The sequence below is a fragment of the Triticum aestivum genome, chromosome 2A (assembly GCF_018294505.1).
Source record: "Triticum aestivum cultivar Chinese Spring chromosome 2A, IWGSC CS RefSeq v2.1, whole genome shotgun sequence".
Classification (NCBI taxonomy): Eukaryota; Viridiplantae; Streptophyta; class Magnoliopsida; order Poales; family Poaceae; genus Triticum; species Triticum aestivum.
The window spans coordinates 607,204,626-607,224,539 of NC_057797.1; the positions used below are offsets into that span (position 1 = coordinate 607,204,626).

At 43.3% G+C, this 19,914-nt stretch overlaps 1 protein-coding gene across 1 annotated transcript; it reads left to right on the forward strand.

Annotated features, from left to right (window-relative positions):
• The first annotated feature begins 17,924 nt into the window (after window positions 1-17,924).
• LOC123189700 (nuclear transcription factor Y subunit B-3-like) lies at window positions 17,925-19,227 on the forward strand. Its single transcript, XM_044602182.1, has one exon. The coding sequence runs from the start codon at window positions 18,022-18,024 to the stop codon at window positions 18,769-18,771; it is 750 nt and encodes a 249-aa protein (XP_044458117.1). The 5' UTR covers window positions 17,925-18,021; the 3' UTR covers window positions 18,772-19,227.
• The last annotated feature ends 687 nt before the right edge of the window (window positions 19,228-19,914 follow it).

Consider the following 19,914-nt stretch of genomic DNA (forward strand, 5'->3'; position numbering starts at 1 on the left):
AGAGGACGAAACCCTAGCTAAATCTCATCTACTCCCTCTGTTCAGTTCACTTTCGTAAGACGTTTCAGACAACTGAAAATGGGTTTCTTTGCATGTTGTCTGAAATGTCTTCAAGGCCTTATAAAAGGGAACAGAGGGACTAGATGAGATTTAACAATGTCACTTCTTAGTTCTTTGCCATTGGATCTAGATGTTGTAAATCTTGTGCAAATCTCGATATGAAGTTGGTTTGGTTTCTACCGCGTGCTTCCGCCTCTCTTTTTCTTTTGCCGGCCCGCTTTTCTTCTTTTTACTTTTTCTCTGCCCGTTATATCATCGCTGAGCGGGGCAACCCATTTATTTGTTTTTTGTTGTCTGTTCTATGGGTTCGTGGAGAATTGGAGCAGTCTACCCACGAAGAGGAAATGGCGGGGGAACACTAGCGTGTGGGTGTCATTTCTCTTTTCTTCTTTGAAGCATTTTCGTGTTTTCTATATGTTTTAATGCATTTTCATTCTGAAAATTATTACCAACTTTTTTTATTCTTGTTAGTTCTTTCTCTTCTCTATTATCTCTACATGATTTTTTTGTCTTTTCGTGTGTCTGTTTTTACTTTATTTCTTTTTTTGTCTTTTATTTTATTTTTTCCTTTCTCTACAAATTTCTGAATAAGATCATGTGAATCTTTTGTTGTAAGTTTTGGAAATATTTTTCTAAGCTTTTGAACACCTTCTAAAATTGTGAATACATTTTTTATGCAGAACGATGCTCCTCTAAGTTTGCCCCATTTCAATTTTAATTTCTGTACTTTTCATGCAAGTGTTCGATCCCCATCTCGCTGGTCGCTATTTGTTTGTCCTACATCCTTTTATTGGCCTATTTGGCTTCACCTTTTTAAGCTCGTTATCGCAACGCGCTGACAGCCCGTTTCAATGCATTTTTCTAGGTCGCGACGTAGAATTGGCCCATTCGTGTTGCACGTTTGTATTTTTGTTGGGCCTTTTCCTGCTCGCTCTTGTCACCCATTTTCATCTAGCATGTGTTGTAGAAATGGAAGAGACATATTATGTCACTTTTCATTGCCTTTTTAAGATTATTTTCGAAGTATGATATTCAAAACTCAGTCTCTTTGGAAGAGACATGCTCTGACTTGTGCTCGATATGTATTGGCCCGGCCAATATTTTTCCCAGTTACAAGTCCAATCTCGACACACAACTAGGGTCGACCCTCTTTTACCCTATTTGTTACTTCACCATAACATGCAATTGTTCTCTCCCAGTTGCAAGTCTACCTTTGATACACAACCGGTCTCGACCAATCTTTCTCGCATTTACAAATTCACCCTTGACACGTAACGGCGGAGGGGGCAACCTTTTTTGTTCCCGTTGCAACTCCATCTTTGACATGCTACTAGGGCCAACTTTTTGACACACAATTGAGAACAAACCCATTTTTGTCCTAGTTGCAAGTCCACCTTTGACAGACAATTGGGGGACAAACCCTTTTTGTCCCAGTTGTAAATCCACCCTTGATAAGTAACCGAGGGGAACAACCCATATTTTCCTCCTGAGTTGCAACTTCACCCTTCGATACAAAACTACGGGCCCAATCCATTTTTTGTCCTAGTTGCAAGCCCATCCTCAACACGCAACTTGGGGGAGGGGAGGGCGATTATCTTTATCCTAGTTGCAACTCCACCCCTAATGTGGGGTGCCCGTATTTTTTTCTTGTCTCAGTTGCAGCTCCATACTCAATACGCAACTGGGGCTTGACCCATTTTTATCCTAGTTGAAGGTCCACCATTGACACATAGCTGGAGGGGGGTGACCATTTTTGTCCCGGTTCTAACTCTACGCAACTGAGGCCCAACTCATTTTCTTCTTCTTAATTTCAAGTCTAGCTACACCATTGACATGCAATTGGGGGCTCACCTTTTTTGTCTCAGTTCGAAGTCTACTCTTAGTATGCAACTAGGGTCCTGACCAATTTTTGTCTCCATTGCAACTCCACCCTCGATACATAACTCGGGGCCAACCGATTTTTGTCCCAGTTGCAACTCCACACCCGGACATGCAATTGGAGCCTGCCTTCTTTTCCTAGTTGTGTGTCCACCCTTGATACGCAACTGGGGGCCCGACCAATTATCTCTGAGTAGCAACTCCACTTTTGATACGGTTGCCTCAAACAAAAACATTCGGTACGCATTTGGGGACCGACCCATTTTTGTCCCAGTAGTAACTCTACCCTAAATACATAACTAGGGGCTCGACCCATTTTTTCTCCAGTAGCAAGTTCATCCTCGTTACGCAACTAGGGGCCTGGCCCATTTTTATCCCCGTTGCAAGTCCACCCTCGACATGCAATTGAGCTTTGCCCATTTTTGTCCCAGTTGCAGGTCCATCCTTAACACACAACTAAGGAAGGAGTGACACTTTTGTCTCAGTTTCAACTCCACGCCGACATGCAACTAGGCCCGCCTTTGTTGATCTTAGTTGCAAGTCCACGATTGATACGCAAAAACACATGTTCCGATCCGACTGCACCTTTTTAAATTAACAAACATTTTTTATAAAATAGAATATGAACATTTCATAAATATTGAATAAACATTTCATGATGTTGGATAATTTTTTAAATGCACAACGAACATTTTTCTAAATATGATGAACATTAAATTTGTAATTTGTTTGGTTTGGCATACACTTTTAAAGTTTTATGCACATTACAAAATATTCAGTTTACACGAAAGAGACGCATTGCGGTTGGTTGTTTGGTTGGTTAGTAGTAGTACTCTTACATCTTAAACCATTAAGCAAGTTCGACAGTTACACATGGGGGAATCTAGGGACATATCGTCCCAGTAGATGTAACATTAATGCAAGTGTTTCAATTTTTTGATTTTTATAAATATATGAACATTTCTTAGGTTTGAAGAAAATTTTACAGAATCATGAACATTTTCTGAATTTGTGAATATTTTTTGAATTCATGAACATTTTCTAAGTGGTCAAACATTTTTTTTCCAAAGTCAGGACCATTCTTAGAATTCGTGAACGTTTTTTAATTGATAAATATTTTTAAAGTTGAGACCCCTTTTTTTAAATGCTCAAATATTTATCAAATTTTTGAAAATAAATAAATTCATGAATTTTTTCAGGTTTGTGAATAGAGCAAGCTGACCTAAATGATGGTGACCTAGAGACAAGCTGGAGGGTAATCGCAAAAGAAAAACTAAACGATACGCACCGGGCTGGAGCGTGCCGCGTGCATGGATCCCCACGAAATGTCATTTAAATCAAGAGCAACTAATTGAGTAGTGCTTGTTCAGGAGCTTTCCCAAAGATCACTTGGGGTGGGCTGAGGGCGCGCCCACTAGGAGCACTCTCAGCCGTCGCCAAGTGTCGCGCTCTAGGCGTTCTCTTCGAATTTTGTTTTTATTTTTATTTTTCCGCGTGTTCATCTTTTTAGATGTTTTCTTTTTTTTTCTTTGGCTTTTCATTTTCCGACGGTTTTTCTTAGCTTTAGGACATTTTTTTTCAAAAAAATTAAACTTTTTCATATGAAAAAATGTGTGCTTTCCCTTTTGTGAGAGGCACGGTTCGTGCCTTTCGAAAACGAAAAAAAATCCTTCGGTGAGAGGCATGATTTTGCTTCCACAAGAGGCTTCTTGCTTTCGTGAGAGACGCAACCGTGCCTTTCGAAAACAGAAAAAACATGTTTTCTTTTTTAATTTCTTCTGTGGGAGGTCTGGTTTGCTTCCGCGAGAGGCACGACTATACCTCTTGAAAACAAAAAAAAACACGTTTTCGTTTTTTTCCTTCCTCGAGTCTAAAGGTTTTAATTCCGCGAGAGGCATAGCCATGCCTCTGAAAATTTAAAAAATAATGGATTTCTTTTCATGAGCGGCACGGCCGTGCCACTCAGAAACGAAAAAAAACGTGTGTTTTTTTGCGCGAGAGGCACGGTTTTTTCGTGAAGAAAAGTTTGTCAAAACCTATCAATATGAGATTTGGATGCATGATTTAAGAGATAAACACGTCTTAAATAAACAAATCTACGAAAAAGGGAAAACGGCCAGGTTACTATACTTCGCAACCTGGGATGGTGAAAGTGAATTTTGGAAAGAATACTTCTCAATTACTGATTTTGATTTAAGTCGTGCAAAGTTGTACTAGTAATCAAGTTTAGCTTTTCACAAAAAAAGGTAATCAAGTTTAACTTTTTTTAGTCGGACTAAAAGCCCAGCCCAAGTGACAATGAAAAACAAGCAAGAACAAATGCAGGTGAAATATAATTTGAAACAAAATCACTAATTAAAGAATAGTCTTTGCAAAGGTCATTCCCTCCTTGTCACATTGCGACAAGTGGAGCATTGCATGTGCGTCACTTGTCTAGGATTTTTACTTTTTTTGTAGACCCGTTTATTTAAAATGTTTTATCTAGTAAACCGTGCGTCCAAATCTTGAACTGCTTCACCATTAGTTTTCTCGCGTCGAGATTTTCAAAATTAGATCTCATTTTGATTGGTTTTGACTGACCTTTTTTTTCACAAAAAGACGGACAAAAACCGCATCGGGAGTACGATTTTCCTTTCTGAAAGAGACATGACTGTTCCTCCTGTGAAAGGAAAAAAATGTATTTTTCCCTTGTTTCCAAGAGGCACGACCGTGTCTTTCACGGAAAAAACGCGTTTTTTTCATTTCCGAGAGGCGCGGCCTTGCCTCTCATGAAAGCAAATCCATGCTTCTCGCGAAAGCAAATCCGTCGCTTAAGCAAAAAAAATAAGTTTTTCGTGCAATTTTTTTTACCAAAAGCTAAGAAAGACCGTCGAAAAACCCAAAAATCATCTAAAAGGCCAAAAACGCATATGGAAAAAATTAAAAATTAAAAATCAAAGAGAGCGCCTAGAGCGTGACACATGATGGCGGCTGAGAGTATGCCGGGTGACCTTTGCGGGGGCTCCCGAAGGAATACTCCTTCGTTGCTTGCTCCCAATTTAAAAACCAATGACATCATCTTAGATTGTGATATAATTATGTTTAGGATTTATCTATATCACATCTAGATGTGAGATAATATCTCACATCTAACATGATATCATCTTAGTTGATTTTTATTATTTGTTTGTTGTTTTTCATTTTTGTTGTTGCCAGGCCTAGCGTAATTTTTGTTTTTAGAGAATCACCCAATATGACTAAAAAAAGGGCCACCCTGAGCATGCTCGCATGGGCTAGGATTACCGCTGCTGCTGCTCCCTTGCTAATGTTGCTAGCCGACGTACTAGTACAAACGACAGCACGCGTCCCTTCATGTTGTTGTTGCTAGTTGTACTACTATACTACACAGCAACTCGCATCTCTTTCTGTTGTTGTTGCTAGTCGTACTACAGCTTTACACTACACGATAGCTCGCATCCTTCTTTTCTTACGACGGAGATAATCTCGCAAGTATATTAGTTTTCTTTTAGATAAACATGTGAGAGATGAACACATTTTGTTTAAAAAATATTATAAACACGAACAATATTAGAACAATGAACAAATTTATGAATTTTGGAACATTTATTAAATCTTGTGAATTTATGAAAAAAAGACAAAATAATCAGAAAAATGAAAAAAGATCAACTTTTGAAAATAGAAAAATTAAAAGGAGAGAAAAACCAATAAAGAAAACATGATAAAATAAAAAAACAGAAAACCATGAACAAAACAAAACCGAACCAAAAACATATCCTACCTACTTGGGTCAGCTCATCTATGATTTGTTCGCTGTTGAGGATGGACTTGCAACTAGGACAAAACAATGTCGGACCCCCAGTGGCAAGTCAAGCGTGGACTCGCAATTGGGACTAAAAAAGGTCAGCCCCTAGTTGCGAGTTCTGTTTAGACTTGCAACTGAGACAACAAAGGTTGGGGCCCAGTTGCGAGTCAAGGGTGGACTTGCAACTGGGATAAGAAAAGGTTGAGCCCCAGTTGCGAGTCGACGGTGGACTTGCAACTAAGACACAAAAAGGTCGGACCCCAGTTGCGAATCAAGACTGGACTTGTAATTGGGAGTAAAAAACTCGGGCCGCAGCTGCGAGTCGAGGGTGGACTTGCAATTTGAACAAAAAAGGTTGAACCCTAGTTGCGAGTTGATGGCGGACTTACAACTCGGGAAAACAAAGTTTGGCCCTAGTTGCAAGTCGAGGGTGAACCTGCAACTTGGACAAAACAGGTTGGACCTGAGTTGCGAGTCGAGGGTGGACTTGGAACTTGCACAAAAGAAAAGTCTCGCCGTATTTGTGAGTCGAGAGTGGACCTTGAACTAGGACAAAAAAGATTGGGCCCCGAATCGAGGGTGGACTTTCAACTGGGACAAAAAAAGGTCGGACCTCAGTTGCAAGTTGAGGGGAGACTTCCAATTAGGAGGAAAAAATGCGGGCCCCAGTTGCGAGTCGGGAGTGAAATTGCAACCGGAAAAAAATGTTGGGCCCAAGTTGCAACTCAAGGATAGACTTGCAACTTGGACAAAAAAAAAGGTCGGACCCCGAGTTGCGAGTTGTGGGTGAACTTGCAACTGCGATAAAAAAAGGTCAGGTCCAAGTTACAGGTCGAGGGGATTGCAACTGGGACGAAAAAAGATCGAGCCCTAGTTGCGAGTCGACGATGGACTTGCAACTAGGAGAAAAGGTTGAGCCCCAGTTGCGAGTCAACGGTGGACTTGCAACTGGGACAAAAAAATGCTAGGTCCTAGTTGCGAGTCAAGAACATACTTACAACTAAGACAAAAAATGGTCAGATTCTAGTTGCGAGTTGAGAGTGGACTTGCAAATGGGACAAAATGACCGAGTTCCAGTTGCGAATCGTGGGTGGACTTGCAACTTGGACAAAAAATGGTCAAGCCCCCCTCACGAGTTGATGGGGCAAAAGCGAAGCCAAACATGCTTAGGCCAATAACAGGATACACACAAAAAAAATAGCGACAAGCAAGGCAGAAGATAGAGCGTTTGGAATTGGGAAAACTATGAGCCTAGTTGTTAGTCGAGGGTGGACAGCTGGAACAACTACGAAATTACGAGCCTAGTTGTGAGTCAAGGTTTGACTTGTAACTAGGATGAAACAAATTATAGGCCAGTTGCATGTCAAGTGTGGACCCATAACTAGGATGTAAAATAAAACACAGGCAAAATAACAGGGGTCAAAGGTAAGTCAGTGAGAAGATGGGGATAAGCTTCATAGTCAAACCCCTAAATGATGACATGTACGGGTCCATGTGGAAAGAAATGCGAGAATACGATGACACAAAACAAACGAGACAAGAGGATGCGTGACAAAAAATTGATGAGCGAACACAAACGCGCATGTTTGGCTGGTACTAACATTAAGACAAACAAATCGGACAGTTATAGGCTTAGATGAGCTAAAATTTCATCTAGATTGATTTTCGAAATCTGAAAGAAAAAATCTAGCTACACGATCAAACTTGAAAAATAAAAGAGGGAATAAAAATACACGTGGCCCTCCAAAAGAACTAAGCCCATGGAGAAAAAAACAATACACAAAACATAATAACGGTCCACTAGAAAAATATCATATCTGACATCACTGATTCACGAATGATAAACAGAAAACACGACACAATGACAACAAGCACGACTCAGAAACACATGTATCTAACAGTATATGAGTTAGATAAAACATTGTTAACTCTCATTTAGATGAGAATTAGCAAACCAATCCAAAACGAGACCCCAGATCGTGTGGCGAAAACGCCCTAACAAAAGACGCATGCGCGAACATGTCGACAAGTAGACACCAATCACACGACACGACACATAGCGCGCATGACAAAAATAACCAGCGATCAAGATTTGCACGACATTCAAAGCGAACATATGACAGAGTGAAAACAAGTTCATGAATTTTAAACAAACAAATAAAGAAAGAAAGGAAAAATGAAAAAAATAAAAAGGGAGAAAATAAAATTACAAATAAAAACAAAAAACCATGAATTTAAAACTAATTCACAATTGAAAACAAATAATGAAATAGGAAAAATTAAACAAAAAAATAAATAAAATGGAAAACAGAAAAAAAAATACTGAGAGTCAAATGAAAGTTTACAAAAAATGAGAAGAACTAGAGTTAAGTCGTTGCACAGACTTGAGAAAAGAAAATAGAGAAACACAACCGACGGTGAAAAAAAACTAAGGCCCACTAGATGAGAGGCACGTGAGTGGACTATAGACAAAAAATGACCTGCCAGCCCAATATCACCAAAGAAACACGACAACGGCCTGGTGATATTGGGCTGTTAGAAGTTCTGGCACCCGCTAACCAATATCACCAAAGAAACACAACAACGGCCTAACCTAGTGTCGCCGCTAGAAGCTCTGGCAGCCGTCGGCGCCGCCAGTCGTGCTCAGCTGCCCCAACCGACGACATGAGCAGGTTCTGTGGAAGCCACAGTTTCGATTTTTGCCTAGCGCACATACCATCTCGGGATTGTCTTGTCCCTTGTTGTCAAAATTTCACTCCTCTCCCTCTTCCTTCAAACTTGGTTCGGGGTAGCTCTTGTTTAAACGGAAAACCGAACCACATATACGGTTAAGCAAATTTTCGGTTGATTGATTTTTGTGTGAATTTCAATTGTTGATGCGGACTAACTGAATTGATAAAAAAATCGAGGTTGTGTTTGGTTCATTTGCAATCCTCAGTTCCAAATCTGCTAATCGTTCTCTGATAGCACTAACTCTTGTAGTATTAACTATTCCCTCTGTCTTATAATATAAAAGTGTTTTTTTTATTTTAGTTAATGTTTAAAACGCTCTTATATTATAAGACAGCGGGAGTAATTTTTAGGTGGCTGCATTTAGATGATGAAGGAGATGTGTGGGCGATAAGATACTTTTTTTTATCCTAAAAAAAAGTGGTCGTGTTTTTTTTTAGAAAAGAAGGATGACTCCCGGCCTCTGCATCTGGGAGATGCATACGGCCACTTTATTGATTATTTTCGAGGACCTTAGAAAGTATTACAACAATGTGCCTGAATCCACCATCTTGGCAACATATGCCGCTACTCCTATCCAAAATGATGAAGGAGTGCTAGCTGGGCCACTACCCAAATCATTCACCTAAGCCTAACATCAAAAGCCGGAAGCCGAAACTCATTCGGAAGCCCCAGCCGAGCCACATACCGGGTCTGGGGCACAATCCGGTCAGACGCACTCGTGTGTCGTCGCCGCCATCTTCCACAGGTCTTCAGATCATATTGAGACTTCTACCTTGTCTGGCCACTCTGTCATCGGCGTCACCATGACGCCAGACAGCAACCTCCTCCTACGTGAGCCCATCTCCGCACGTCGGACGCCGAGTCTCCACAGCGCCATGCCATCGATCTCCGCCGCCATCAAAGTTTGGGATGAAACACCGCTCCACCATCCCTCCAGCCAGCACTTGCTCCAAGACGATGCCCCAAAAGGAAAAGCAATAGAACGCCATCATCATCCGATCCGGAAGACCCAGATCTGGGGTTTCCTCCTGAGCACCCCGAACCTGATGGCGCAGACTGCCAACGATGCCTCGACCATCGGCAGTAGCTCCACCAGACGAGCATCGCCTACGTCGCCGCAGCCTCCAAGATGAAGCTGACCAGAATGCATGTGTCGACACCGAACCGCCGCCACTTCCACCGCCGCTTGAGCAGCCCCCGAGCAACGCCTTCAGGAAGGAGCACGCCACCGTGGTGTCGTCATCGCTTGGAACAGGGGGGTCTGAGGTTTTCACCTGAGCTCCTGGGAGGGGTGGAAGGAAGGAGATCCTCTCCGAAGCCTCCAACGAGGGAAGCAACACCCAAAGGCACTGCCATCGGAGTGGCCGCCACGCCGGCCAAGAGATTCCCCCGGAACCCTTCCAGCCACCGGATCTGCAAGGCCAGCACCCAAGAACGGTGACCGAAGCCACCAAGGGCCGGATCCGCTGCAGATCGAAGTAGATCAGGGTCGAGGACGAACATCACCATGGCCATCAACATGCAGCGAGGAACCGCCGCCGCAGCCGAAGCCCACCACCTCCCCGCCATCCACATAGCCAGGAAAGTGGCCCACCTGACCACGCCGGCGCCGCCCGCCGCCAAGCAGCGCCGTGTGCCACCAGCCATGGCCGCCGCCATGGATCCGAGCCACAGGCGGGCCGCCAGCCGCGGGGCCCCGCGGGAGAGGAGAGCCGCGCCACGGGGGGAAGACCCCGCCGCCGCCGCCATGACGCGGGCTTCGCCCGGTTGTGGCCTCCGGCGGCGGCGAGGGGATTAGCTAGAGAAGGAGGGGCCGGCGGTGGCGCGGTTGGGGGTTGCCGCCTGAGTCGCCTACCCTAGGCGACGCGGGGGCCGTGGTGTTTGTTCTTCGGCTATCCTCAATTCCAATCCACTAATCGTTCTCAAATAGCACCAGCTCCTGTAGCCATAATGGATAACCAGTTTTTAGGCGGCTGCCATGCTGTTGATTGAGACGATGAAGGAGATGTGTGGGCGATAAGACATTAAGGTTGTGTTTGGTTCATGGGCTATCCTCAGTTTCAAATCTGCTAATCGTTCTCTGACGGCACCGGCTCATTTAGAAATTAGGGATAACCAGTTTTTAGGTGACTGCCATGCTGTTGATTCATATTAGTTTCTGCAAATGAAAATGACTTCTTTTTGTAATATACTTCGGGTACAAGCCGGCTACCATGAACAGGTCTCCCACCTAACGGCGAGTTAAGTTGAAATCAAGTTCGAACAAGTATGTCGTGGTCTCTCTCAGGTCTTTTTAGATTAATAAAGAATATAATTGCCCTAAATTCCAATAACCCAGAAGAGGCGTCTAAACACTTAAAAACAAGCAGTCACGGCAGTGTGTGCCCACGAGTGTGACAAATGGCACAATCCAGTTTATTCGACAATCAAATCTCCTGTTAATAAAACTAATTAATCAGCCGTTCCCCATTCAAACCTCCAAAGGACTGCGCGTACTGGGATATTAATTTCCTAATGCAAAGCCTGCTGCTGAAACAGGTAACATAATCAGATCATAAGCTCCCGATATGGTTAATCTAATCACTCACTGGTATCCAACTTGTCGCCACATATTCTTCTTTATTATTGTGCGATGTGATGGAGAGAATATTTCAACCCAAAGAGAAAAAGAAGAAGAAGAAAAACTTTTTCGAGAGAGCTAGGGATAAGAGTGCATCTCTCACAACACGACCCTTTGCACTTTGTCCGCCCTTTACAAATACACAGGATACCATATTCGATAAAGATATTTTTTGGAATCCAATCACTAGACAAATACAAGGAGTGTATCTTCAGATAGTAGTTTCAAGTGATAGTCATCCATCCGCTCTTGATATATTACACATTGGCTTGGATGCATGAATCGACGAACGCTATGTATGCGGAAATTCCCTACGGCACCTAGGTGTGGGAGCAAGCTCCTTGGTGGCCACACGATTGCTTCGTGATTCGTAAACTCATTTATGCGATTAGTTCTTAATTCTTGCATATGGGGTCCATGCATGATAGCTTTTTGCAGTTCCACCCATCCCACTACTCATGCTTTTCCTTTTGACTTTAAATTTGAATTTATTATATCTTTTGAACCAAAAGTATAATTTGTGTTTTGTTTGCATATTCGTATTCCTTGTGATGGGGGCTTTGAAAGAATACCACTTTTGAACACGTTTTGATAACTTTTAAATACTTCACCGAGTTTCAAATATTAAAACTTGATAGTCATAATATTAAGTTTTACCAAGTTTCACTAGATTTTACCAAGATCCATTTTTGGGGGGTTTTAGGGTTTAAGGTTTAGGGTTTAGGGCTTAGGGTTTAGAGTGCGGGGTTTACGTTTTAGTATTTCAAACTTGTTGAATTCATCATTGGTTTTATCAAGTTTTAATAGTTGAAACTTGTTGAAGTTTATAATATTTATCAAAATGTGTTCAAAAGTGGTATTCTTTCAAATCCCTGGTCGCAAGGAATCCGAATAGTAAAAGCATGCAAGGTTGGATGGGTGGAGCTCCAAAAGCTGCGAAAAGCTGCCATGCATGGACCTCATCTAAGATAATTAAGGGTCAAACCACATGCATCAACCACCCCAGTTTCCGAATCGCGAGGCAAACTGATGGACCATAATCTGCATTCCCCTGTCACAACTCCTCTCTAGCTATGTAAGCTACACCAATCTTATATAGATCGTGCCTCAGCGACATGTGTGTAAAAATATAGCAGCTTTGCTAACTCCCAAGTTTGTATGTAAACCTTAGGGGCTAAACTTTGCACATTACTCTAGAAAGCATTGAAGTTTAACTGTACCTACCGCGATCTTTATTATGTATATCATATGTAGAGTGATGTGGAGAGGATGATGATTGGATGTTAATCCAAAAGGTAGTGAGGTTAATTGGAAGTTATGACACATGTAAATATATACAGTCCAAAAATTAAAACAGAGCTATAGTTATTCCTAACACACATGAAAAAAAGTTGATTTAAGTTGGAATCATTTATGGGTGTCACAGACAGCTAAAAGTTGTCACTTTCCTTGTCTCCTTCTCTGCCACATGCCACCTCTCCTCCTTGCCACAAGTAAGAACTACGAGGCAAAGCCTGTGGTGGACAAAGATGGTGGTGGGGCCTTCCTTCTTCACATCTAGCATGGTGGGCTTCATTGTTATCGTCCGTGTCATCTCAGGCGGTGGCATACGGTTGGTATAGTTGAGGGCAACTATAGATCCTACAAAGGGGCACCTATAGGATGGAGCCAACCAACTAAGTGAGCCTAGGAAAAACATTATGACACCAAATTGTAGATCATTATCTCATGGATATTACTCTCAAAATCTCCATCCAATACTAAATTATCGTTATGGTTTCTCCATTGAGCCCGGTAAGCCACCGAGACTAGCTAGGAGGTGCCTCCACCACTGGGCAGTAGGGCTACAACACGAGGCTGGGTGGTGGGTGACCAAAGGCGTTGTGGCTGGCTCTTCCATGCGTGTGGTGGTAGATTTAGTGTCCTTGATGACAGATGTGACACAAAGTGCAGCGTCCCAAGCTAGCTCTGTGAAATGGTTGGCGACATCTGGGTTGTGGAAGAGTGAAAAAGGGCCTTCTACTTTGTCTTCGTGGAGGTAAAAAAATGCTTTTATGAAAAGCTCTTCTTGATGTTGATCTCTTAAGTTTCGCAAGTCTGGCAACATGTAATGCCCCGGACATACCTGCCGATGGTCGTCACTCCTGGCGGGATCTAGACTGGCCCCACAGATCAATACTAGTCTTTTCTGCGCACTTTGTCCTCACTTGTGCGCACCCGGGAGCAACTTCCCGATCGGTCACCCATCCTGAAACTACTCCAAGCTAAGCACACTTAACTTTGGAGTTCTGTCCGAATGGACTTCCAAAAAAGAAGGAATTCCTTATTGATATGAGTAGTCTATCATCCCTAATAAGCCAGGCTATCACATACACCCTCACTCAGAGGAACCGACGTCCTCGTCGGGCCATAGGAACGTTCCCTCTTGGCACATACGTCTATGCATCCAGTCCGGTACATATGTCATGCCGTGTGCCACGACGAGTCACAAATGTCATGAACAACATGACCGCGCACCTGTCCGCAAACATCCGTGGGTCGGTTCTGATACCAACTTATAACGCTCCGGACATACCCGCCGATGGTCGTCACTCTTGGCGGGATCTAGACTGGCCCCACAGATTAATACTAGTCTTTTCTGCGCACTTTGTCCTCACTCGTGCGCACCCAGGAGCAACTTCCCGGTCGGTCACCCATCCTGAAACTACTCCAAGCTGAGCACGCTTAACTTTGGAGTTCTGTCCGAATGAGCTTCCGGAAAAGAAGGAATTCCTTATTGATATGAGTAGTCTATCATCCCTAATAAGCGAGGCTATCACACAACCCGCTATGCTTTGTGGTTTCCTTTGTAACTAATTCTCCTTCATTCAAGGATGCTTAAAATGAGGTTAACTCGCATTTAAAAAATAAAATGTACCTTCTATGTTCTTATACTATCTCAAGGTAAGGAGCCAATGGAGTCCGAGTTAGGTGTTACAAATTTCCAGAATAGAGCACTAAACATCAAGTAAATGTGGACACAAAAAAACAATGCGAAAGACAAAACCGACAATGCCAACATTGGCGTAGACGCCATTCATCTCATGAAGGCGTCACTTTGGGTTGCATCTATCTCTCCTTTGTTATCCCAGAGGCGAATCTCAAATGTAGGCTCGCCTGGGCTAGGCGTTGATGACGCTTCCACGTCGTGTTTCCTCCTTGGAGTTAGTCTTCAAGTGGATCTATCATTATATCGGGTTGTTTCTTGCTTAAGTTGCAACCCTTGCTTTTTTTCCTGACGAGTTCTATGATGAGTTGTAACTTAAATATTGTTGGTGGTCCGACTCTTTTGAACACTTTATATGCAAGCTTTATCCTCAACGCAATATATATGTGCATGCATGATGTATTTCATCAGACACCAATTTTCGCCATGCATTGAATTTCTTCATACCCTATGACCATGCATGATTGGATTCCAAGATATAGGGGGAGATCTCCACAATTTCAATTTGTCATGTGCATTTGCAACCCAAAGCAAATTCATCAATATGCGCATCTTCAGGGGGAGTTCCTCTATATCATGTAATCAAATTCTTCATACTCTGTTCTTACACTTCCATTATTTATCCCCGTTGAAAATTTAACTAGTTTGTCATCAATCACCAAAAAGGGACATATTGTAAGTGCATCAAGTGCCCCCTTAATTAGTCGGGCACCGGTCATTGGGTGCTCAGTGGATCAATAGGGGTACCGGTTAATGGTCGTGGGTAGACATCGAGGAGGTGTCCCTATATCCATTGTTGGAAGGACATCTTGCATGGCAACGATGAACAATAAATATTGCATGGCTTTGATGGAAGTGGGTGTGCTTCTCAGTGTAGCTTGTCAGCTTTTATTCTCATCAAAGTTGGAGCAGCTACAATGCATATGTGGTCGATAACTTGTCGCAACGTCGTCTTGTACATGTTTCCCCTGCCGTGGGGTTTGGCCTCGAATGTGTAGTGGAGTCAAAGCCTTTGCCTCGCATGCACGACGGGTGATGACAATAAGGATGAGTTTGATGTTTCGTCACTTCCGTTGGTGTGTATTGAGTTTGAATTGTGTGTGTTCTATTGTTTGGTAAACAGATGGTGCACAATGCCCTGTTATTCAAAAAAATCCTACTTTTCTAATTAGCAAAGCAACTATATGTTCTTATCATGAAATGCGGGAATTCCTACCCTTTGGGTTGACAAAATAAGTTGGAGGCATCTAGCTAAATTAATGGAAGAAGCCATAGCGTTGTTTGAATATATATTACTTGGAAATTTAGGAGCAGGACTAACACTTTTTCTTTCATTTAAATACTCGCTATTGTTTAGAAACTTTTTCTGTAGATTAACTAGCTGAATGCATGTGTGTTGTTGTGAACAAAAAGATGTTGGTTACATCATTGTTATATAGTGGATGCTCCTATTAGTCCAGGCATAATATTTGCAAAAGAGCAATATGTAATTAGCAAATAAATCCATAGAAAAAGGTAAAGAACGTATAATCTTACAAAAATTAGAAAATCAACATATTTTCCAATGGCAGTTTGAGAACCTCTTGACGGATGTAGCTTGTTGGCGCACCCCTCTCATTCTAATATCATCTCCATCACAATTGTAGCCTAGTCACTGGCCAACTGCCTACCAAATTTCATACAAGTCTTCAAAAATGAAAACTACAAACTTTAGTGTGAACCATAACAAATTCAAATTTGGATGATTTCCATCGTTTACCTCTACCAAGGTTAATTTTCTAATTTTCATTTAGCGAACATGAAGCGTAACCATATTTATGTGATGGTAGATGCAAGCGCATTATATGTGCTTGTTTATTTATATAACATTTTGGAACTCATTAGGGGCAATTTTTCAATCTTATAGTACTAGGAGAACCCCAAATGCTAGGATAACCTTATATGTTCTCTCAATGCACCATATACAATCAGCTGCAGGAGGCTTCCTGATTCCAATAACTTAGAGTGCAACCTTGTTCTGGAAACAAATGTTCTTCAAAATTTTAATTAATGGATGGACCCAATTTAAATTGTGGCATGGAAAACCACAATTGCCATTGACTAAAGATCACAATTTCCCACGGTTTGCATGCTCGGTGGTACTTTATCTGCAAACACTTGAAGTGAAAAAAATATAACACATAAGACAATTTAAATAAGCATAAATTAACATACATGGCAAGCAGTTTCTTACTCTACAAAAAGATGGCTCGATCCAGGAGGGGCAATTGGGAAAGAAGCGGTGCAATAGTGGAACACTTTTTTGGGTGTGGTGGTAGACAATGAGGACATTGCGGTGTGGTAGAGGACGTGGATGCAGAGCTTGGTGAGGATGAAGACGAGAATGTTGCGTTGTCCATACCATATGAGTCTGGTCTCATTGGGTTCTTTGATGCTTCCATGTTTGTATTGGAGGCGTTGGTTTTGGAGAACTTTTCTCACGGTCCTAGTATTATGGTTGGTCGGTGTGGATGTTTGCCATGAATCATCATTGAAGTTTTCTCTTTTCCTTTTTGATAATTTAGTTTTGTGCATCCACTATGTCTTACATAACTCTTGATATCGTATTGTTGTATAGGCTGCGTGTCACTGATATCATCCCGTTATAGCTAAATACACTTCCTTTATAAAGAAAGATTTGTCCTTGACCCCATCTGTCGTGTGCAATTACTTTCCTAAATTCTCCCATCATGTGCTTGATCTTTGCTTGTGAGAGAAGTGGTGGCAGCATGATTTAGTTCAAGGTGCAAAATAACATTGGGAAGTGATTTTTTAAGAAAAACATTGTATAGGTTTTTTCTTTTTTACATGGGCGATTTATTATGAGTGAACCATAACCGACCTCTTAGTGCCATCCCATCCGCTAACGAGCGTTTTCAACTCACATGTGTCATGGGCCAGATACACGATTGTCTTATCCCACCAACCATGCACAATCGGAGAGCAACAACGGCCTATGAGAGGCCTTAAAAGACTAGCCTGATGGGATCCAAACACCCCCGCCCTTATAAGTCATGCTCTGCCTCCTCTCATAACTCATGTGAGATTAAACCCAACTTGAACGACTATGGGTACTAAGTCGTCAGTAACAGTAAAGGAGATTGGTTAGTAGATTACTTGCTCATCCCGGCAGAATAAAATATAGCATATATTATTCCTATTCAAATATTGTCTTTAATTAAGTGTTTAGATTTCTTTTGTATGTGAAGCCAAAATACGAGAGGGATGATTCCCTCTTTTTTAGGTAAAAAAGGTTGTCCCTCATTGGTTCCACTAATGTATTATGCCTTGCCATTGGCCTAGGAACCTCAACTCTTCGTTGATACCATTTCCTGAGGTGACATGGGTGGTGGCACAACCTCATGCGAACTGTGTAATGGAATGTTTTTCGGAATTTCGGAGCACTAGTTGAATGATTTTTTCGCTGATTTTCTGCCTATTTACGACTATGGTCCGACGAAGGGGAGGGGGAAGGAGCTATGAGGATATATGATTTTGTGTTATGGCTGCACAAATCTCAAAGCGAACATAGTTTTCTTTTCCAGAAAGCAGTATTACCTCCGAACTCTGCATCCAGCGATGCACACAGCCATCAAAGCGAACGTAGTATGTCAAGGGAATGCAGCTGGACTTTAATTTTGAGCAGGGAAATAAGGTACCTGATGCCTTAGACAAAGTCTAGCTCATCTAATCATACTTTTCTTGTAAGCTAAAGCCAGAATTGCATCCGTCCGCATCGATGCCGTCCTCCCACTCGCATCTCTCCATCTTTAAATGGAGATCGCCCCGCTCGATACCTCCTCAACTCACCCTCTCACTCGCCTACTGCCGGTACTACTGCTGCTGCTGCTGCTAGCTAGCCTGGACATTTTTTTTAGCAGAAGAGGGGCAGCTAGCGTAGACATGAAGAGCAGGAAGAGCTACGGGCAGCAGCAGAGCCACCTGCTGAGCCCGGTGGGCAGCCCGTCGTCGGACAACGGCGGGGGCGACTCGCCGGCCAAGGAGCAGGACCGGTTCCTCCCGATCGCCAACGTTAGCCGCATCATGAAGCGCTCCCTCCCGGCCAACGCCAAGATCTCCAAGGAGGCCAAGGAGACGGTGCAGGAGTGCGTGTCCGAGTTCATCAGCTTCGTCACCGGCGAGGCCTCCGACAAGTGCCAGCGGGAGAAGCGCAAGACCATCAACGGCGACGACCTGCTCTGGGCCATGACCACGCTCGGCTTCGAGGTCTACGTCGCGCCGCTCAAGGCCTACCTCAACCGCTACCGCGAGGTCGAGGGCGAGAAGGCCGCCGTGGTCGGCGGCTCGCGGCTCGGCGACGACGACGCGCATTCCTCCCTCTCTGCCGCCGGCGACGCCCTGGCGCCGCAGTACACGCACGGGGCTGGCGACCGCGGCGTCCAGGACGGCGACTTGGGCGGCCACGACGCGCACGTCGGGCTCATGATGGGCGTCAACATGGGGTTCAACCCCGGGACCGGGACAACGTTCTACGCGGCGCCGGGTGCGGCGCATGGACGGAGGGCGTACGGCGGCGGGGAGGGTGCAAGGGGGATTGATTTCGAGGCTGCCTTCGGTGGCGATCGCGGGAAGAACGGCGCCGGAGGCGAAAGGGAGTTCGCTGGCCACCTCCACGGCGCGGTGCAATGGTGAAGATGGATGTATTCTCGACGGGAGTACACAAGTTAATCTGCCTTCTGATAAATGCTGCTACTCTTCTTAATCACCTACAGACTAATACAGTCATCATGATTCCCTTTTTACACGAAAAATATTGTACGAGCGGTTCCAGTTATTATCTTTTGTTACACTTTAATGAAATATTCGAGCGCGAATCAACCTGTGGTTGAGTTGGTTAGGTGGACAGTGGTATCCCCAACCCACCAGAGTTCAAGCGCCTACGGTGACTTCGTAAATCTCAAGATGATATGCCGGCTCAGTCTCTCGGAGGTGCTCATAGGGGTAGGGTGTGTGGGTGCGCGTTCATAGGAATGAGTGTATGCGCGTGTATATGGGCACTTGTGTCTGTACTGATGCTTAAAAAAAATGAAATATTCGAACGATGTGCCCACGAGTGTGACAAATGGCACAATCCAGTTTATTCTGCAATCAGATCTCCGGTTAACAAAATTAATTAATCAGCCATAGCAATCAAAACTATTCAAACCTCCAAAGGACTGCGTCGTACTAGCATATTATTTTCCTAGTGCAAAGCCTGCAGCTGAAACAAGTAACTTAGTCAGACCTTAAGCTCCCGTCATGGTTAATCTAAGCAATGAAGAGTATCCAAGTTGTCCTCACATATTTTCTATTATTATTGTGCGATGTGATGGGCGCGAATATTTGAACCCGAAAAAGCATAAGAAGTATAGAAGAAAAAGCTTCTGTGAGAGAGCTAGGGATAAGGGTGGCACCTCTCTCACAATGACCCTTTGCGCTTTATCCTGCCCTTTTAGAAATGCACAAGATACCATATTCGATCAAAGATATTTTTTGCGAGTACATGGCATGTATCTTCTTCTTTTTTGAGTTGGCGTATGTATCTTCAAATAGTAGTTGAAGTCCTTTTCAAAGAAAATGTATGTAAGAGTAGCTTCAAGTGAGAGTCCTCCCTCCGCTCTCCGTGTATTGCACATTTGCTTCGCGTGGATCCACGAATTAGTTAAGGCAATGTAAGCTACAACAATCTGAAAAGATCGTGCCTTCATGGCGACGGCTAGGGCTTGTGAATGGCTTCTGGTGGTGTTTTGGCTTTCTGCACCATTTCTTGATGCCCCCCCCCCCGAATTAGGCTTG

Coding starts and splice junctions, on each gene's coding strand:
- LOC123189700 (XM_044602182.1), top strand. CDS start 18,022: ATGAAGAGCAGGAAGAGCTACGGGCAGCAGCAGAGCCACCTGCTGAGC.